The sequence below is a fragment of the Marmota flaviventris genome, chromosome 3 (genome assembly GCF_047511675.1).
Source record: "Marmota flaviventris isolate mMarFla1 chromosome 3, mMarFla1.hap1, whole genome shotgun sequence".
NCBI lineage: Eukaryota > Metazoa > Chordata > Mammalia > Rodentia > Sciuridae > Marmota > Marmota flaviventris.
In genome coordinates this window covers 206461-222909 of record NC_092500.1, presented here as the reverse complement: position 1 = coordinate 222909, position 16449 = coordinate 206461, and the positions used below count along the sequence as shown (strand labels likewise).

The following is a 16449-nucleotide window of genomic DNA, read 5'->3' as shown; positions in this document are numbered from 1 at the left end:
GTGTGAGGCACTGGGTTTGATTCTCAGCACCACATATGAATAAATAAATGAAGGTCCATCAATAACTGATAAAAATTTAAAAAATAATAAATAAAAGGGATGTAGCTCAGTGGTAAAGTGCCCCTGGGTTCAATTTCCAGTATAAAAAAAAGGTACCTTTCCACCGAGAAAGCCAATGGTGAAGGCAGAACATGGATGGATCACCAGCCTGCCAAGACCAAGGAACAAGAGGGTGGAATGGGGCTTTAAGGACAGGGTAGGCCACTGGACGGAGTGTAGATTTTATCCTGAGCATGATGAAACACAACCTGATAGATGATAGTAACAGATCATTTGGTGTGGAAAACAGCTAGTACAAGACGTCAAAGGTGAAGCTGGGACACAGGAAGGAAGCATGCAGGAGGAATGAAGAGCTTGAGAGGTGGATGGGCCCCACAAGGCTGGCTCAGGAGCTGCTGTGTGCTCTCCTAGGAGCTGGCAGGGCCCTAAGCCCCTTATCCTCACCTGGAATGTGCACCTCATCACCTGACTCCAGCAGGCTTCTAATAAAAATTAGGCACCAGCTTCTGCTTCTCTAAGAACATTTCTTCAGGAGAAAACTTGTCTCTCTCAGGCATTTTGCATCTTGAGGTCTTCTGGTCACTGTGCCCTCAAGCCCTGCCCACCTGTTCCTGCCACCTAAAAGCACTTACTGATCCTGTGAATGGAGGTATCCATGTTTGGGGCTGATGTTTACATGCATGTATTGACATGTGCAGATCACTGGGGGTGGAGAAGCTTCTGGAACAAGGACACCTGGATTCAAATCCCAGCCCCACCTCTTTCTGGCTGAGTGATCTTGCACCAGTCCCTGACTTTCCTGTGCCTCAGTTTCTTTATTAGTAACAGGGGAATATCACCAGAGTTACCACAAGCAGTAGCTGAATTACTATACCTGCAAGTCTTAGTTGGTGTTATTACATTATCAGGCATAAACTCCTCCACATGCCCTCATGGTGATAAACCACCACGTGCCAAGGGCATGGAGGGGGCCCTAGGTTGGCCCTGGGGGTCTTCCCTGTGCACCTGGTCAGTGTCCTCTGGGCTGGAGTTCTGGGCATTGGCAGCAGACTGGGTAGGGAGTACATCTGGGCTTGCAGCAGATTTGCAGGGAAGGGTCCTGACCCCGGGCCATCTGACTAGGGCCAAACTTCATGGCTGCATCAAACTGGGCCTTGAGCAGCTGAAGCTGCTTCACTGCCCGCAGCACCTCTGGGGTGACTTCAGTAGTACCCTCCAGAAGGTTGTAGTTCTCACCAGGGTCCTTAGACAGGTCATAGAGCAGTGGGGGCTCGTGAGCAGTCAGCGGGCTGGTGGCATGGCAGGCAGGGTCCACAGTGGTGTCACTATGGGCAGAACCTGGGGAGGTGGTCAGCTCTATGCACAGGGCAAGAGCAAGAGGAGAGGCCAGGGCTCTAGGACACTGGGTCAACAGGGCCAGGAGAGGGAGCCAGGAAGATGGAGTTACCTTGGGTGTAGAAGTGAGCTTTGTATTTCCCACTTCGCACAGCAAAGACCCCATGGATCTCGTCTGGGTAGGCAGGATAGAAGAAGTGAGACTTCCGAGGGCTCTGGGGGCACAATCAGGGTTGCCAGGTAGGAGGGTCCCTAAGAGCTGTCAGCCCCTGTGGTAGGCCCTGGCTGTACAGTCCCTTCTGGCCCACCTAGGAACCTGAAAGGTGGTACTACTCGGATGCCACTCATCAAGAGACCTGGGACAGACTCCAAGGGAGAACAAACCCATGGGACCAAGGGCTCACTAACCCTACCTTGCCTGTGCCCAGCAGCACAGGGCTGAGGTCAAAGCCATCCAAAGTGACGTTGGGCAGTGAGGTCCCACTCAGGGCTGCCAGGGTGGGCATCAGGTCCAGAGAGCTGGCCAGCTCATGGGTCACACCTGGGGCAGAGGGCTATTCAGTTATTCAGTTAGCCATCAAGGTTGGGGAAATGAGGCCAAGGAGAGGGCCTGAGGACTGACCAGGAGCGATGTGGCCCGGCCAGAAGGCCAAAGCAGGCTCTCGGACACCACCCTCGAAGGTTGTCCCCTTTCCACATCTCAGGAGACCAGAGCAGCCACCACGGGACATGCGCATCGTCTCAGGTCTGGGACACACAAGGTTATCAGCAACAAGCAGTCCATGGCTTTTGACCCACTTCTGGTGACCACCAGCCCCACACTTTTCATTTATACATCCTGCCCCAAACTGGCCACTACATTCCTGTCCCCACCCTGGCCTACCAAGATCAGCATCCCTATGCATCTGTGGCACCCAGCCTAAAACCCGGGAGTTACTGTAACATGGCCACCATCTCCTGACACCCCTTTATCCCATGATGTCTTCAGCCAGCAAGGTGGAAGGATCCTCAGGACCCTGGTGTATGACTGAGCAACGAATGTTCCCTGCCCTGACTGGCATACCCATTGTCTGCAGTAAAGATGACCAGCGTCTCTCCGAGCAGCCCAAGGTCCCCCACGGCTGTCATTATGGCCCCCACAGCGGCATCCAGCTCCATCAGGGAGTCCCCAAATGGCCCGCGACCCGAGCGCCCTGTAAAGCTCTTCCCACTGAACTGAGGATAGTGGGTGTGCTGGGGGTGAAGACTGGAGTCAGCATTTGATAGGGGCCACTGTCAGCTGGGAGGGGAGGGCCACGGTCACTCACATGGGAGGCATAGTAGAGGAAGAATGGACGATCTTGGCGCTGGGCGTCGGACATGAGGTCTCGGGCAAAAGCCACATAGCGGGCTTCTAATCCAGGCAGCCAGGGGGGCTGTGCTTCCACAGACAGATTGGCCAGCAGTGGGATAGGAACTATGCCCTGGTTACAGCCGCCGTGACATGGGGTGGCTGGTGGGAAGCAGGTCATGTTCTGGCAGGGGCCCTGGGGACATATCTCCAGTCAGGGGTCTGGGATGTGGGGTGGGACTGGGAGAAGGTCAAGTGTTTGAGGATGAGGGCCCCGGGGTTTGTACCTGGTCATGGGAGTACGGGATGCCCAGGAATCGATGGAAGCCCTGATTAGTAGGCAGGAAGGCCCCTTGTGGTCCCACCCCAAGGTGCCACTTGCCGGCCATCCCTGTAAGGTAGCCACTGGAGGCCAGGACCTCAGCCAGGGTCACCTCTTCCAGGGGCAGGCCTCCCCGGGAACTGGGTTCCAGGACTCCAGGGTACATGCCCATCCGGACGGGATGCCGGCCAGTGAGGAGGGCAGCCCTGTAGGACAGGTCACAGAGTCCATGCATCCAATAGAGATGAACAGAGGTGGGAGCAGAGAAAGAGAAGGGAAAAACACGGATTTCCCCTCTGCAATCCAAGTGAATCCAGGAGAGCAGGGTGGGGTGGGGGCCCTCACTCACCTAGAGGGTGTGCACAAAGACACGGGCACGTAGAAGTCTGTGAACCGCAGCCCCCCTGCAGCCAGCTGATCCAGGTTGGGGGTGGTGGAACTGGGGTGCCCATAGGCGCCCAGGTCCCCATAGCCCAGATCATCAGCAAAGATGAGCACAATGTTAGGTTGGCTGTCGGCGGCCAGGCCTGCGGCCAAGGCCATGCAGAGGGTCCACACCGTTTTCATAGCACAGGTGCCGCTAGGCCTGCGTTCAGAGAGCCTTGGGGACCAAGGCACACTGGTCCCTGCGGGTTCTTCTCAGGGACCCCAGGCCCAGAACTGCCGCCACCCTCAGGGACCCCGACCCACTTCCCGACTGCAGCGAACCTGACAGAACCCAGGAGACCCGGCCTGCTGGGCCAACCCACAGCGACCCTGGGGGCAGGACCCCTTCGCACTGACGCTCGGGTACCAGGCCCTGTTCGCCCAGAAGCCCCGGCCCAGGCCCGAGTCGCGGCAGGAGTCACAGGACGCCGCGGACCGCGGCCTCAGACGCTGCCAGGCGAAGGCGGTTCCGAGCCCAGGAAGGGAGGGGCGGAGCCTTCGCGGGCGCTTCCGCCTCAGGCCCCCAGGTGGTCCCGTGACCCTCGGCCACGCGAGACCGGCCGGTGGGCGGAGCCGGGTGCTGGTGGGCGGAGCCTGGAGGTGGGTGGAACGAAGACCAGCCTCCCGGTGCGGAGCGGTGGCGGGGACCGACCGAGGGCAGAGCGGGTTGGGGACTGGGGGAGGGGCGGGGCCCGGGCGGGGAGCCGCCCACGACAGAGTGTGGGGGGAATCCTGGGGGAAAGTGGCGGGGCCGGGGTGGGGAGGTGCCGAGTGCAGCGCCAGGTGGGCGGGGCCTGGGCGGGGCCTGGGCGGGGAGCCGCCCACGACAGAGTGTGGGGGGAATCCTGGGGGAAAGGGGCGGGGCCGGGGTGGGGCGGTGCCGAGTGCAGCGCCAGGTGGGCGGGGCCTGGGCGGGACCCGGGTGGGGAGGGCGAGTGTCCCGCCAGGAGGGCGGGGCGGGAGTGGTGAGGAAGGGTCGGGCTCGCGGCCGGTGCTCCCGCGGGCTTGGCGGGCGGGGCGTGGGCGCGCTCCCGGGTCCAGCCCCGGTGCTGGTGCAGGCCGGGGCTGCCCCGACCGGGGTCTCTCCCGGAAGTCGGGGCGCGCCGTGCTGCAGCGGGGGTGGCAAGACCCTGGGGTCTGCCCTCAGCGCTGGGGCGCCTCTGCAACCTGAGCCTGTTCTCTGGGGGCCCTGCTGCTCCCACCTGCGCGCGCACCTGGCGTGGTGTTCCAGGTGTGCAGGTGGTACCGAGGTACGCGTGTTCAAGGGTGTGGTCTGAGGTGGGTGGTGCTCAAGGTGAAACGCGTGGCTGTAGTTGTCGATGGACACAATACGATGTGGGTTATGGGTTCCTTTAGGGCGCCCCGGGGGAACCCCGGGCCTCCCACGCGCTGGGGGAGCGCTGCACCCTGAGCCCAGCCGCAGCCCGGGTCTGGTTCTTGAGGTGGGTGTGTGGTGTTCTAGGTATGCGGGTGCTTGAGTCGTTTTGTCTCAGGAGTGTGTGTGATGGAGGTGTGTTTGTGGGTCGTGAGGAGGGTGTTGTACTCGAGGTGTGTATAGTGTGTGTGGTGCTTGGGGTGTGCATGGTGCTCGAGGTATCTGGTGCTGTGTGTTGGTGGTGCATGAGATGTGTGTGGTGTGCGAGGTGTGTGGTGTTCAGGGTGTGTGTGGTGATTCAGGTGTTCTTTAGGTGCGTGTGTGGTGTTGGAGGTGTATGAGAGATGTTTGAAGCCGTATTGCTTGAGGGTGGTTGTTTTGCTCGAGGGCTTGTATGTGTGGTGTTTGAGGTGTGTGGTGTTCAAGTTGTGTGGTGCTCCAGGTGTTTGGTGTTTGAGGTGTGTCTGTGGTACTTGAATGGTATGTGTATGGTGTTTGAGGTGTGTGTCTGGTGTTCCAGGTGTCTGTGTGGCATTCCAGGTGTGTCTGGTGTTCCAGGTGTCTGTGTGTCATTCCAGGTGTGTCTGGTGTTCCAGGTGTCTGTGTGTCATTCCAGGTGTGTCTGGTGTTCCAGGTGTCTGTGTGTCATTCCAGGTGTGTCTGGTGTTCCAGGTGTCTGTGTGTCATTCCAGGTGTGTCTGGTGTTCCAGGTGTCGGTGTGTCATTCCAGGTGTGTCTGGTGTTCCAGGTGTCTGTGTGTCTGGTGTTCCAGGTGTCTGTGTGTCATTCCAGGTGTTTCTGGTGTTCAGGTGTCTGTGTGGCATTCCAGGTGTGTTTGTGTTCCAGGTGGATTTGGTGTTCTAGGTGTGTGGGGTCCAGGTGTGTTTGGGGTCCAGGTGTGTGTGGTGCTAGAGGTAGGAGTACTGTGTGGGGTCCTTTCCTCCTCTGACTCAGGTTTCACCTCTGGAGGATCCTGTCTGGAAGGTGTCCCTCCCTGAATTGCTGAGGACTTCACCTTTTCAGCCTCCTGTTTAACTGTTTCAGAGGTGGCAAGATGGGTGCTTACTCAGTCTCCCTTAACACCTGGAGGTAGTGTAGTCCCTGCCCCTCTAGGGCTGTGTGTGCTGAGGGATTGGTCTCCTATGCAGTGGTATTCTGAGGTGGCTTTTGGGAAGTGATTGGCTGTGAAGGTGCCAACTTGTAGTGAGGTGCCCCTTTGTGCTGCTGAACTGCCGCTGAGCCATAACCCCAGTACCCACCCCACCCCCGTGTATTTTAAAACTGACATTTTTTTCCTTCCTCTTCTCCCTCCAACTCAGGAAGGCAAGGTTAGCCTTCCCATCCTAGGCTGAGTAACCTATTCTTCAGCTCACTGACCACAGAAATGAAGGAATCCAGACTTCAGGGCTGGCACGGAGGATCTGAGAACAAGTCTCCAAGGCCACATGTGAATGATGTCCTGAAGGGCACACCTGGAGCTTACTTTTCCCATCCCCTCTTTAATAGCCCACCATTTCCTGGCAGTGAGCGTCACAGCATCTGGGACAGGAGACCCCTCTGTGTTCTTCTTTGTTCTTTCATTTGAAAACAAAACAAAACAAAAAAATAAATAAAAACAATTTTAAAAAATTAAAACTTTTTTTTATTTGAAAAAAAAATAAAACTTTTTTCCTTTTCCTCAAAACTGTGTCCAGCATTGTGGACGAGGATTGAGCTTTTGGTGTCAGCCTTGTTATTGGATTGATCCACTAATAGCTGGGACTCGAAGGTGGCGTCTGTGGGAGGTGGGACCTGGTTGAAGACCCTTGGGGACATGTTCTTGGGACTGCCCCCCCCCCGCCCCCCGCCCCCGCAAGGCGAGAAATTCTGCTTTACCAGGTGCTCTTCCACCATGAGGGTTCTGCCTTTGGCCCAACCATGGACTGAAACCGTGAACCAAGATAAATCTTTCCTCCTCCAAGTCATTTTGTCAGGTATTTGGGTCAAAGCAATGAAAAGCTGATTAAAAACAGGCAGTGTGGAGGGAAAGTGGAAGGGCAGGAACTCCCAGGGTGTGATGGGGAAAGGGTTGGGCCACAGGCTGCTGCTGTCTCTGGGGACATTTGGCAAGTGATCCCCTTGGTGTCCCATTGCAGCGTGGTTTCTGGGCCTGTGCAAGAGGTGGAGTGGGCACTGCTGGTGCTTCAGTCTGGATCCAGGACACTGCTCCTCTGTGACCCAGAAATCTTTGAACCTGTAATTGGAGCTCTCTCAATGAATTGGTGCTGTGAACTGGAGTTTTTTTTTTTTTTTTTTTTTTTAAATCAACCAAAAGCACTTTCTTTTTGTCCAACTGCAAGCTGGGAACTACCCCAGGACCTACCCATCACTCCTGGAAGGGACTGTGTTATGCAAATAGTGGTACTCACCCGGGTGCCCACGTGATGGCTGCTTTGCCCAGCCCTGACCTCAAGCCTGCGGTTAGGGCGGGTTGGGGAGGCTGTGCTTGCTGCCAGCTCAGTTTGTTCAAAGCCAAGCTCTGCAGGCTGTCCTGTATTTTGGGGATGTGAGTTCTTTTCCTGCATTGACAAAGCCCCAATTGGAGGCAGCCTGCTGGGGTTTGGGAAGTAGCTCTGGACACCTGGGGCATCGCTAATTTGGGACAAACGCCCACAGTTAGGAGAGAGGCATTGCAGTGAGTAGCAGGTCTCTTCTTTCTGCGCCTTGGACGAGGGGGATGAGAGGCCTGTGCATGGGAGGGTGGGATGGAGGAGCTGCACAAGTGGGAGCACTTGGCCTGAGTGGAATTCTGCGCAGTTGGACCAGCTGACTCTTCCACTTCTCCCACCCCCATGGGCCTGCTCCCTAATGTTACTGACAGGACCTAGGTGTGCTGTGCAGGGTGGCAAGAATCTAGAGCCAGGGTGGTTCTCCAAGGAGGGGGCATTCTGGCCCAGCACTGAGGCCTGATGGAGACTGTGCTGGTGACAGTGGTGGTGGGTGGAAAGGTGGGACATGGCCTGGAACCTGTGAACCCACTGTTGAGTTTTGAGAAGCAGGGGCCAGGTTTTCTTATAATCCCAATGAAAGAGAAAAGCCCTGAGATTCAAAGATTCACTCAAGAACAAGAATCAGATTAGGTACAGAAATAACCTCTGGTTGCAGATGACTGGACCTGTAGATGACAGCCAGCTAGGCAGTGATTAGTTCCCAAGAACAAGTCTTACCAACATTATAAATTCATAAAATTACAGAAAATTTCGTTAGCATTTTATTAAGAATGCTTGTTCTGCCCAAACCAGGTTATTTTCCAGTGCTTTGAAGGAACTAGACAGAGCTCATGAGGAGGACCTCTCCAGCAGATCCAGGCCCCAAAGTGGATATAGATAGGGACACTAGAGCTGGCACTTACAGCAACCAGGAACCCCCAGTGCAGAACCCAGAGCAGGTCTGGCTGGGATGGGCTGAGAAGCAGCTGCCATCCCGTGCAGGGTGCCAGAAGCATGGAACCCTGCACAGGTCCAAGGGCCTGAGGAATTCAGGCACTGTGATGTGAACCCTGAACTGGTCACCTTCCAGTCCTCCAAGACAGGGCAGGGGCTATTTAAAGTAAGTCTGGGAGGAGAAGACTTGGACACAGAAACAATTGTATCATTTTGCAAATCTTGTTCAGATTTTGCAGTCCTGGGGAATGGATACCGAAGAAGACCTGTCCTAAACCAGGCCAGCCTGAGGCAATGAACACAGGTTTTGGATTGGAACCGCAGGTGGAATGCCTGGAAGGGGATTGTTTATATTCTGGTAATTAAAACCAGAGTTCACAAAGGATGTGGGAATGAAGGTGAAATATTAGACACTCCTTGGTTTAATGGAGGAAAAAAGCACCCAAAGGTTAAAGGAGGCAGGTATGCCCTGTGCTTTGCCTGCCCAGCTGTTCCTTAACTGTCCCAACCTCCCCAAGGTATTAATGGGGTGCACTGTGGAAGGAGACACCCTTGAGAAGCTCTGGGGAGGCCAGCTAGTGTAGGGCAGAGATAAAGAGGTGCTGCCTCCAAGAAGCAGGATAAAGAGACTGTGTTGGGATGGGGTTGCTGTGATGGGCAAGCCGAGTGTTGTGGCATCAGAAACCTCTTCCCTGGCCCTTTGTCTAGGACAAAAGCATTAGGCAGCATAGGGTGGGGTGGTGGAAGTAGGGTGCAAAACCTTGGATCTCAGGAATGTGTCCTGACTTGGTCACAATGCAGGGGACTGGAGTTCCTTTTGCAATTCCTGGATGTGAGTCATTCCTGGACCAGAAGCCCTCTGTCTAGGGACAGACCTGGCGGAAACACCCAAGGCCATTTGGTCTTCCCTCAGCCTTGCTGAAGGGAGGAGCAGCCTTGGCCAGGATGGCTGGGGGAGGGGATGCTTCAAGCAAAGGGGCTGCTGGGCAGAGGGGTTTGGGAGGACAGGTGAGAGGCACATTTTGATTTGACAATGAACACAGTGGGTATGGGAATCTATCCTGTGTTAATTTCCTGGTTGTCTCATATATTGTTTGATTGATTGTTTTGAGCAGTTGGCCAGAGTTTGTGCATAATAAAAGTTTTAAAATGCATATGTGAGCTGGGGATGTAGCTCAGTAGTAGAGCACTTGCCTAGCATACTCAAACGCCTGGGTTCCATCCCCTGCATAAATAGATGAATAAATAAAGCAGAGTGTCCTCTTCATTTATGAATCTGTTTATTATATGTTTGACCAAAAAATGATTAAACATTTTTTTAATTTGTAGATGGGCACAATACTTTATTTTATTATTTATGTGGTGCTGAGGATCAAACCCAGTGCCTCACTCATGTGAGACAAGCGCTCTACCACTGAGCCACAATCCCAGCCTGAAAATTATTAAACATTATGCATATTGACTTCTGTGGCTGACTAAGAAAAGAAGATTTTCAATAATGTAAAATTACAAAACATCTGGAAATGCTGATTTGAAATATAATAAACATTCCTTTATATGCATAGGTGAACTTCAAAGAAAACAAGGGATATATCCCTGGAGACACAAAATAAAGAGGAAGTTGAAACCAATAGGGTAAATGAGTATGAAATCTTGAACATTCTTAATACCTGGAACTTAAAGCCTTGAGTTTTAAGGCTGCATAGAAAGGAAGAGACATGGATTTGGGCACATGCAATATAATAAGTTGGAAATAAGAGTCTTATATAAAATCAGGACTTTTGAAGTCCAGAAAGACTACAGAAAAAAATATCTGCTTTCCATGAAGGAGAAATCGATGATGTTTGTAATGACCTCATCACCAAAAGTAAATCAAATCTTCTCTGAGAATGTATAGCTATAAACTTCCTTCAAATGGGTGTAGAATTTAAATATAAACTCCCTAGGTGGTTTGGAATTGAGCTGAGTTGGCTGTAGATCCACAGCACAGGGGCACTTGGCCAGAGCAAAAATACCAGTCATCTCTAAAGGTGTGCACCCTCATTTTGACTCCTGCAAGTTCCCACAGATGAAGATTAGCCAGACATGAGATCACAATCTAAAATCACAAAACATGTAAGTATGCTTAAACTGCTAGTTAGGTAAAGGGTGTAAGGGTGTAATTAGAAAACATGAGAAGGGAATGAGAAACTATCTGAAAGGATAAGAAAAAAAAGATAAGAAAATGAACAAAATACAGCTCCAGAAATGAAAAAATACAATCAGTTTTGGGAGGCTGTCGCATTCTGACTGCTGTGGCTGACTAGGAAGAGATTTCAATAATGTAATCTAAAATGCCTCTGTTGCAAAACATCTGGAAATGCTGATTTAAAGCATAATAAACATTTTCCTTCATGTGATTGGAAGAGGTTCTGTCTGTCACTTTTGTAGTGACCTGGTCACTTCCGTAGTGGCCTGGACGCTGCCCTGATCCTCAAAGTAGCAGAATGTGACTTCATGCGTAGGCATGCCTTCCTGTAGCCCCATGGACCGAGCTATGCTCACCTGTTCCTTTGTGATATTATCCCTTTACCCTATTTGGGATAGAATGTTCCATGGAAATGCCCTTTGTGTGTCCCCTTCTCTTACTCTGCCTTTGGGTGTGGCCTTCCTAGATGTCAGTCAACCTGCTGAGCGCAGACATCATGAAGCTAGACTTAGCCCCTTGAAACCTGACCCCTTGCCTCATTTGAATGACTTCTTCTCAATAAAAGGGGCCAGCACGCACTCCTGCTTGCCTGAGCTTTCTGTGGACTCTTAAGGTCAGAGGAGCCATCACAGGACCCCCAAAGAAAAAGGTATCTCTGTCTCTTGTGTGGTTATTTTGTGCAGCCCAGTTCCCCTGGAGTGACCCTGAGTGTTTTTGTCGCTGGGAATTCGACAATCAATAATTAAAATTTCTTTTTTTTTTTCCTTCCTGGAAAATAGTTTTTATTTTTATCTATTTATTTTTGTAGTACTGGGGATTGAACCCAGGAGTACTCTACCTTTGAGCTTTAGCCCAGCTCTTTTCATTTTTTATCTTGAAACAGGTTCTCTCTAAGTTGCCCAGAATAGCCTTGAATTTAGGATCCTCCTGCCTCAGCCTTCTGAATCCCTAGGATTACAGGTGTGCAACACCATGCCAGCCTTCTTTTAAAAGGCTGAATATTATTCTATTGTGTATATATGCCACACTTTATTTATTTATTCATATGTTGATGGACTGCTGATTCCATTTTTTTGGTATTGTGAATAATAAAATTATTATTATTATTATATTTCAATGGGCAGGTTCAATAGCAGATCAGTCACAGCTAAGAATTATTCAATTGGAAGATGGTTCTGAAGAAATGATCCAGAATACAGAATAGTCGGACTGGAAGATGAGAACATTTTATAGAAGCTAGAAGGAGAAGGTCTAATGTATTTAAGAGTTTTAAATCACTTTTTAATTCCACACTTTAAAATTTCATCAAGTATATTCCCAGCGGCATCACTGTCCGTTCCCAGAGCTCCTCCTCATCAGAGTCTCTGGGCCTGCCTCCCTGCTCCAGCCCTTGCCCTGGCCCCTCTCACCTTGGTCCTGAGTTCTCTGTGAATGTGCATGTTCTAGACACTCTGCATAAATGCAATCATACAACATCTGCCCCTTTCTATCTGGCTATTTTATGTTAGGTGATGTTTTCAACACTCATCCATGAACTCTGACAATTTGTGTTTAGATGGGGTCTCACTATATTGTCCAGATTGGTCTTCTTCTATCACTTTTATGCAACACTATAAGATAAGAAGAAACAGGAAGCATAAGAATTCAAGAGAGGAAGTAAAACCATCTCTATTTGCTGACAACCTGATTACGTGGAAAATTCCAAGGAATTTATGCATGCATGTGTGTATATAGACTGTATTATAACTCAGCACATTTTATTTCTTTGTTTGTTTGTATTTTGCTGGGGATTGGACCTAGGGCCTCAGGCATGCCAGGCAAGTGCTTTATCACTGAGCTACACCCCAGCCCTTGGCACAATCTGAAAGGTCACAGGCTACTGTGTGTGTATACACACACACATACACACACACACACACATACACACAGTTGTTTCTTTGTTAGCAACAATTGGAAAAATAAAAGTTAAATGAAATTTCATTTACAATAAATATGTGAAGTTAAAAATCTTAGGACTAAACTTGACAAAAATGTGTCGGAACTGTACACTGAAAGCTATTAAGCTTTGCTGAGATAAACTGGACAAAATAAATGAGGCAATATACCATGCTCAATTGGGTGATACACTGTGGCTAAGATGTTCACACTTATAAATATTTTTATGATTTAAAACAATATCAAATTCCCCAAAAGTTTTTATTTTGGTAAAAATTGACAAGCTTATTCTAAGATTTTTAAGAAATAAAAATGACCTAGAATAGTTAACAAAATTTAAAAAGAACAAAGTGGTTGGACTTATACTATCTGATTGGAAAACTTACTATAAAGTTTCAGAAATTAAACAGGGTGATATTAAAGGAAGTATATAAATTTAGATCAACAGAAAAGAATAGGGAGTCCAGAAATAGACCACACATATGTGGTCAACTGACTTTCAACAAAGGTGCCAGAGGCAATTCAGTGAGAAAGGAAAGTCCTTTAAAGGACAGTGCTTAGAGAGACCTAGAATAGTCAGCTCCATGCTGACAGAAAGTGGGACAGGGCAGGAAGGGCTGGGAGAGGGGATGGGCAATGGCCACAGGGGGAAATGTGGGCTTGGCACGAGCAGATGGCTGCACAAGTGTGCCGCACTCGACAGAACTGTACCCACAAACACATCATAGTGGAAGCACCGTGGTTCTGGGACTGAACAACCCGGGGCGTTGCACCACTGAGCTACACCCAGCCCTTTTTATCAAATTAATTTATGTTTTGACACAAAGGACTAAACCTGGGAGTGCTTTACCACTGAGCTACAGCTCCAGCCCATTTTATTTTTTGAGACAGGGCTTTGCTAAGTTGCCCATGCTACCCTCGAACTTGCAATCTTCCTGCCTCAGCCTCTTGAGTTTCTGGGAGTAGAGGTGCCCAGCTAACATGGAAAATTCTATAATGAGCATATTTTGACACAATAAACATAACATGGTTCTGGAACAAATGAACATCTCATAAGAAACATACAAACATCAACTTTTCTTGACAACAAAACTAGAATTTAATTTTAATCAAAGACCTAAATTAAAAACTAAAACTGCTGGGGTATAGCTTAGTGGTGGGGGTCGTGCCTAGCATGGGTCAGCCCCTGGATTTAATTCTTAGCACCACACACACACACACATACACACACACACAAAAAAAAAAACCCCAAAAAACAAAACAGAAAAAAAATTGTGATAGTGTCATAGGAAAAAATTTCTTACATTAGACCCAAAGAATATTAATAGTGAAAGAGAAACAGATAAAATTGTATTCTATGAAAGCATTAGCTTTTTTTAAAAAGAGAGATTATAATGAAAATGAAAAGGAAAGCTATGAAATAGAGAACTTTTGTAACACATATATAGTAAAAAAATGTTTGTCCAGAATACATAAAGAGTTCCTAAATTTCAGTCAAACTACCCATTTAAAAAAATGAGCAATAGACTAGAACAGACACTTCACAAAAGAAGATACTTGAATGGCCAATAAGAACATGAAAAGAAGCTCAGTCTTATTAACAATCAAGAATGCAAATCTAACCCTTCCAAGAGATAGCACTAGATATCCGTTAAAATGGCTTAAGTCTGAAGGGCTGACAATGCCACCAGTGGACAGGGGCAGGTCATGCAGGAAATGGAACAAGGTGGATGTTAAGTGCAGTACCATGCTAGAAAAATTGCTTGCCAATATCTTTACAAGTTAGCACACATCTCCATAAGGCACGGCTATTCTACCTCTAAGTATTTATCCAAGAAAAATGAAACAGGCAGTGCTCACATCTGTGATCCCAGTGACTTGGGAGGCCGAGGCAGGAGTTTCCCAAGTTCAAGGCCAACTTGGGCACTTTGGTGAGACCCTCTCAAAACAAACATAAAAAGGAATGTAGCTCAGTGGCGCAGCACTGCTGGCTTCAGCCTCCAGTACTGTAAAAAACAAAGCTACGGATGCACAAATGTGTACAGCAGTTTTATTCATGATTGTTCCAAACAGGAGACAACCAAATGTACATATCACAGATGATTTGACAAGCAAAATGTGGCATTTTCATAAAATGGAATACTACTTGGAAAAAGAAGAAAGAACCAAGTAGGACTGATCCTTAGGAGGGTTTCCTTGGGGTAGAGGGCACTCTGGCAGAAAGTAAGCCATGTCCCTGAGGAAGGGGCTGGGACACTCTCCCACAGGGAATGGAACACAGGGCTTCCTCCAGGCTGGGCAAGTGCTCTACACTGAGCAACACTCCAGACCCTTTCATTGTTTTTAGACGGGGTTTGATAGGTTGCCCAGGCTGCCCTGGAACTTGAGATCCTCCTGCCTTAGTATCCCAAGTAGAATCACAGCATGCATCACCGCCTGACTCCAAAAGGGTTTGAATCCCTAATCATCATTTTTGAAATTTGACAACTGTTCTGCTTCTGCTTTCCTTGCAGTTTGGCTTTAGGAGCCAACACACTTCCCGACTTCTAGGCTGAAAGTGTGCACAGCAGGGTGCAGGGCTGCCCTTGGGACCGGTGTGTTGGTGGGCACCCGGCTCAGCGGCAAGGATCCCGGTGGCCCGTGGGACTTCTCGCCCTCCTCTCTCTCGCCTGCTCAGTTAAAGTGGGGACAGTAACACAACTGTTTCATTGTCTCATTCATGCTGGCCACAGGCAGGGCCTGCTTGGACGCTGTCTATGGAGCAAAGTGCCAGTCCCCAGAGACTCGCCATTAGCTCCCAGCCTCTGGGGTGAGTGCGCTTCAGCAGGGAGCTAGTTCAGGTGCAGTTCCTGTCTTCTCCACCAGGGAAAGGTGCTCTGATAGATGCCCTTCACAGGCGGCAGCTGGTTGTATATCGTTAGAGCTTTAGATTTAAAGCATTATTCTCCCACGAAATGTGGAATCAAAATTGAGATATATGTCTAGTTAAGTTCACACTTAGAACTCCAAGTTTCCTTCAAGGCTGTTTTGCCCAGGTGTTTACCTGACCTCCCTCTCAAGGCCGTTGACAATTTATGATCTATGTGCAAATTTTTATAATTGTGGTAAAAAACAAAACAAAACAAAATTCTCCACTTGAGCCATTTTCAAGTGTACAGTGATAATAAAAAGGAACTGTATACATTTAAAGTCAATAAATAATATCCCATTGTTGGAAGACAGGAACAGGGACTGGGAATCGACTGGCAACTTACAGGAATTTTTGGAAGACTGATCAGACAGGATCAGAGAGAGAAGTTAACACAGCCAGAGTTGGCTGTATATCCTAAACATCAGTCTGGCTGCTGAAAAGACAGCAGTCTCAGAGTAGTGGCCCTACCAGGATGGAGTGGGATCAGCTAACTCCAGCTGCAGGGGACATAACTGCCCCTGAAGTACAGGGGAGAGGGTTAGAAAGGCCTCGCAGCCAGAGAAAGGGAGCTATCCCTGTGGATAGGGCTTATCTTTAAAATAAAGTTTAAAACAAGATAAAATCAAGTAAAAGCTGTGCATGGTGGCTTGGAAGTGCTCAAGAACCTCAGTGAATCACCTGTTTTTATAATTGCTATTGCATATTTCCTTTCAATTTAAGCAAGTTTTGTCATGATCTTCTGGTGAAAAAATCTGGGACAATGTAGCCACTGCCTGTCACACCATCTTTGGACCTTGGACTGCAACACACTGTGGTCCTCAGGGTTAAGAAAGTCAATAAGTAAACATAAGAAAAGTCCTGAACTAGCTGTATCATCAAGGTGAGTCAGGATTCCCACATTAATCCAGGCCTACGGTGAACTCATGGCCCCCAAGAAAGTCTATAGACATCCCAAGAAGCAGAGTTAGACCATCAGAAAGTTCACATAACAAAACAATGGACTAGAAACTTTAAATATATATATTTGAAAAGCTAAAAACAAAAGAAACTAGGCACTGTGGTGCACACCTGTAGTTCTAACAACTCCAAGGCTAAGGCAGGATGATTACAAGTTCTGGGCCAACCTGGGCCACTTATTGAGACCC

At 49.2% G+C, this 16449-nt stretch overlaps 1 protein-coding gene and 1 long non-coding RNA gene across 5 annotated transcripts; one reads left to right on the top strand and one right to left on the bottom strand.

The window, feature by feature from the left end:
* Positions 1-855: 855 nt before the first annotated feature.
* Arsa (arylsulfatase A) lies at positions 856-3974 on the bottom strand. Its single transcript, XM_027953210.2, has 9 exons — positions 3756-3974; positions 3397-3648; positions 3013-3253; positions 2703-2921; positions 2459-2628; positions 2018-2142; positions 1809-1936; positions 1508-1610; positions 856-1398 (listed from the first exon to the last, which is right to left on the bottom strand). The coding sequence occupies exons 2-9, from the start codon at positions 3612-3614 to the stop codon at positions 1070-1072; spliced, it is 1533 nt and encodes a 510-aa protein (XP_027809011.2). The 5' UTR covers positions 3615-3648; positions 3756-3974; the 3' UTR covers positions 856-1069.
* Positions 3975-4452: 478 nt separating this feature from the next.
* LOC114106301 (uncharacterized) lies at positions 4453-6483 on the top strand. 4 transcript variants are annotated; one of them, XR_003585166.2, is made up of 3 exons: positions 4453-4723; positions 5803-5937; positions 6168-6483. It is a non-coding gene; the product is annotated as an uncharacterized lncRNA (long non-coding RNA). The 4 variants fall into 4 exon arrangements; XR_011706900.1 differs by lacking the exon at positions 4453-4723 and adding an exon at positions 4922-5258 and having other exon boundaries at positions 5349-5937; XR_011706901.1 differs by lacking the exon at positions 4453-4723 and adding an exon at positions 4922-5596 and having other exon boundaries at positions 5658-5937.
* The last annotated feature ends 9966 nt before the right edge of the window (positions 6484-16449 follow it).

Coding starts and splice junctions, on each gene's coding strand:
- Arsa (XM_027953210.2), bottom strand. CDS start 3,614: ATGAAAACGGTGTGGACCCTCTGCATGGCCTTGGCCGCAGGCCTGGCC. Junction 3,254..3,396: donor TCTTTGTGCACACCCTCTAG/GTGAGTGAGGGC, acceptor CCTGTCCTACAG/GGCTGCCCTCCTCACTGGCC. Junction 1,937..2,017: donor GCCGGGCCACATCGCTCCTG/GTCAGTCCTCAG, acceptor CCTCTGCCCCAG/GTGTGACCCATGAGCTGGCC.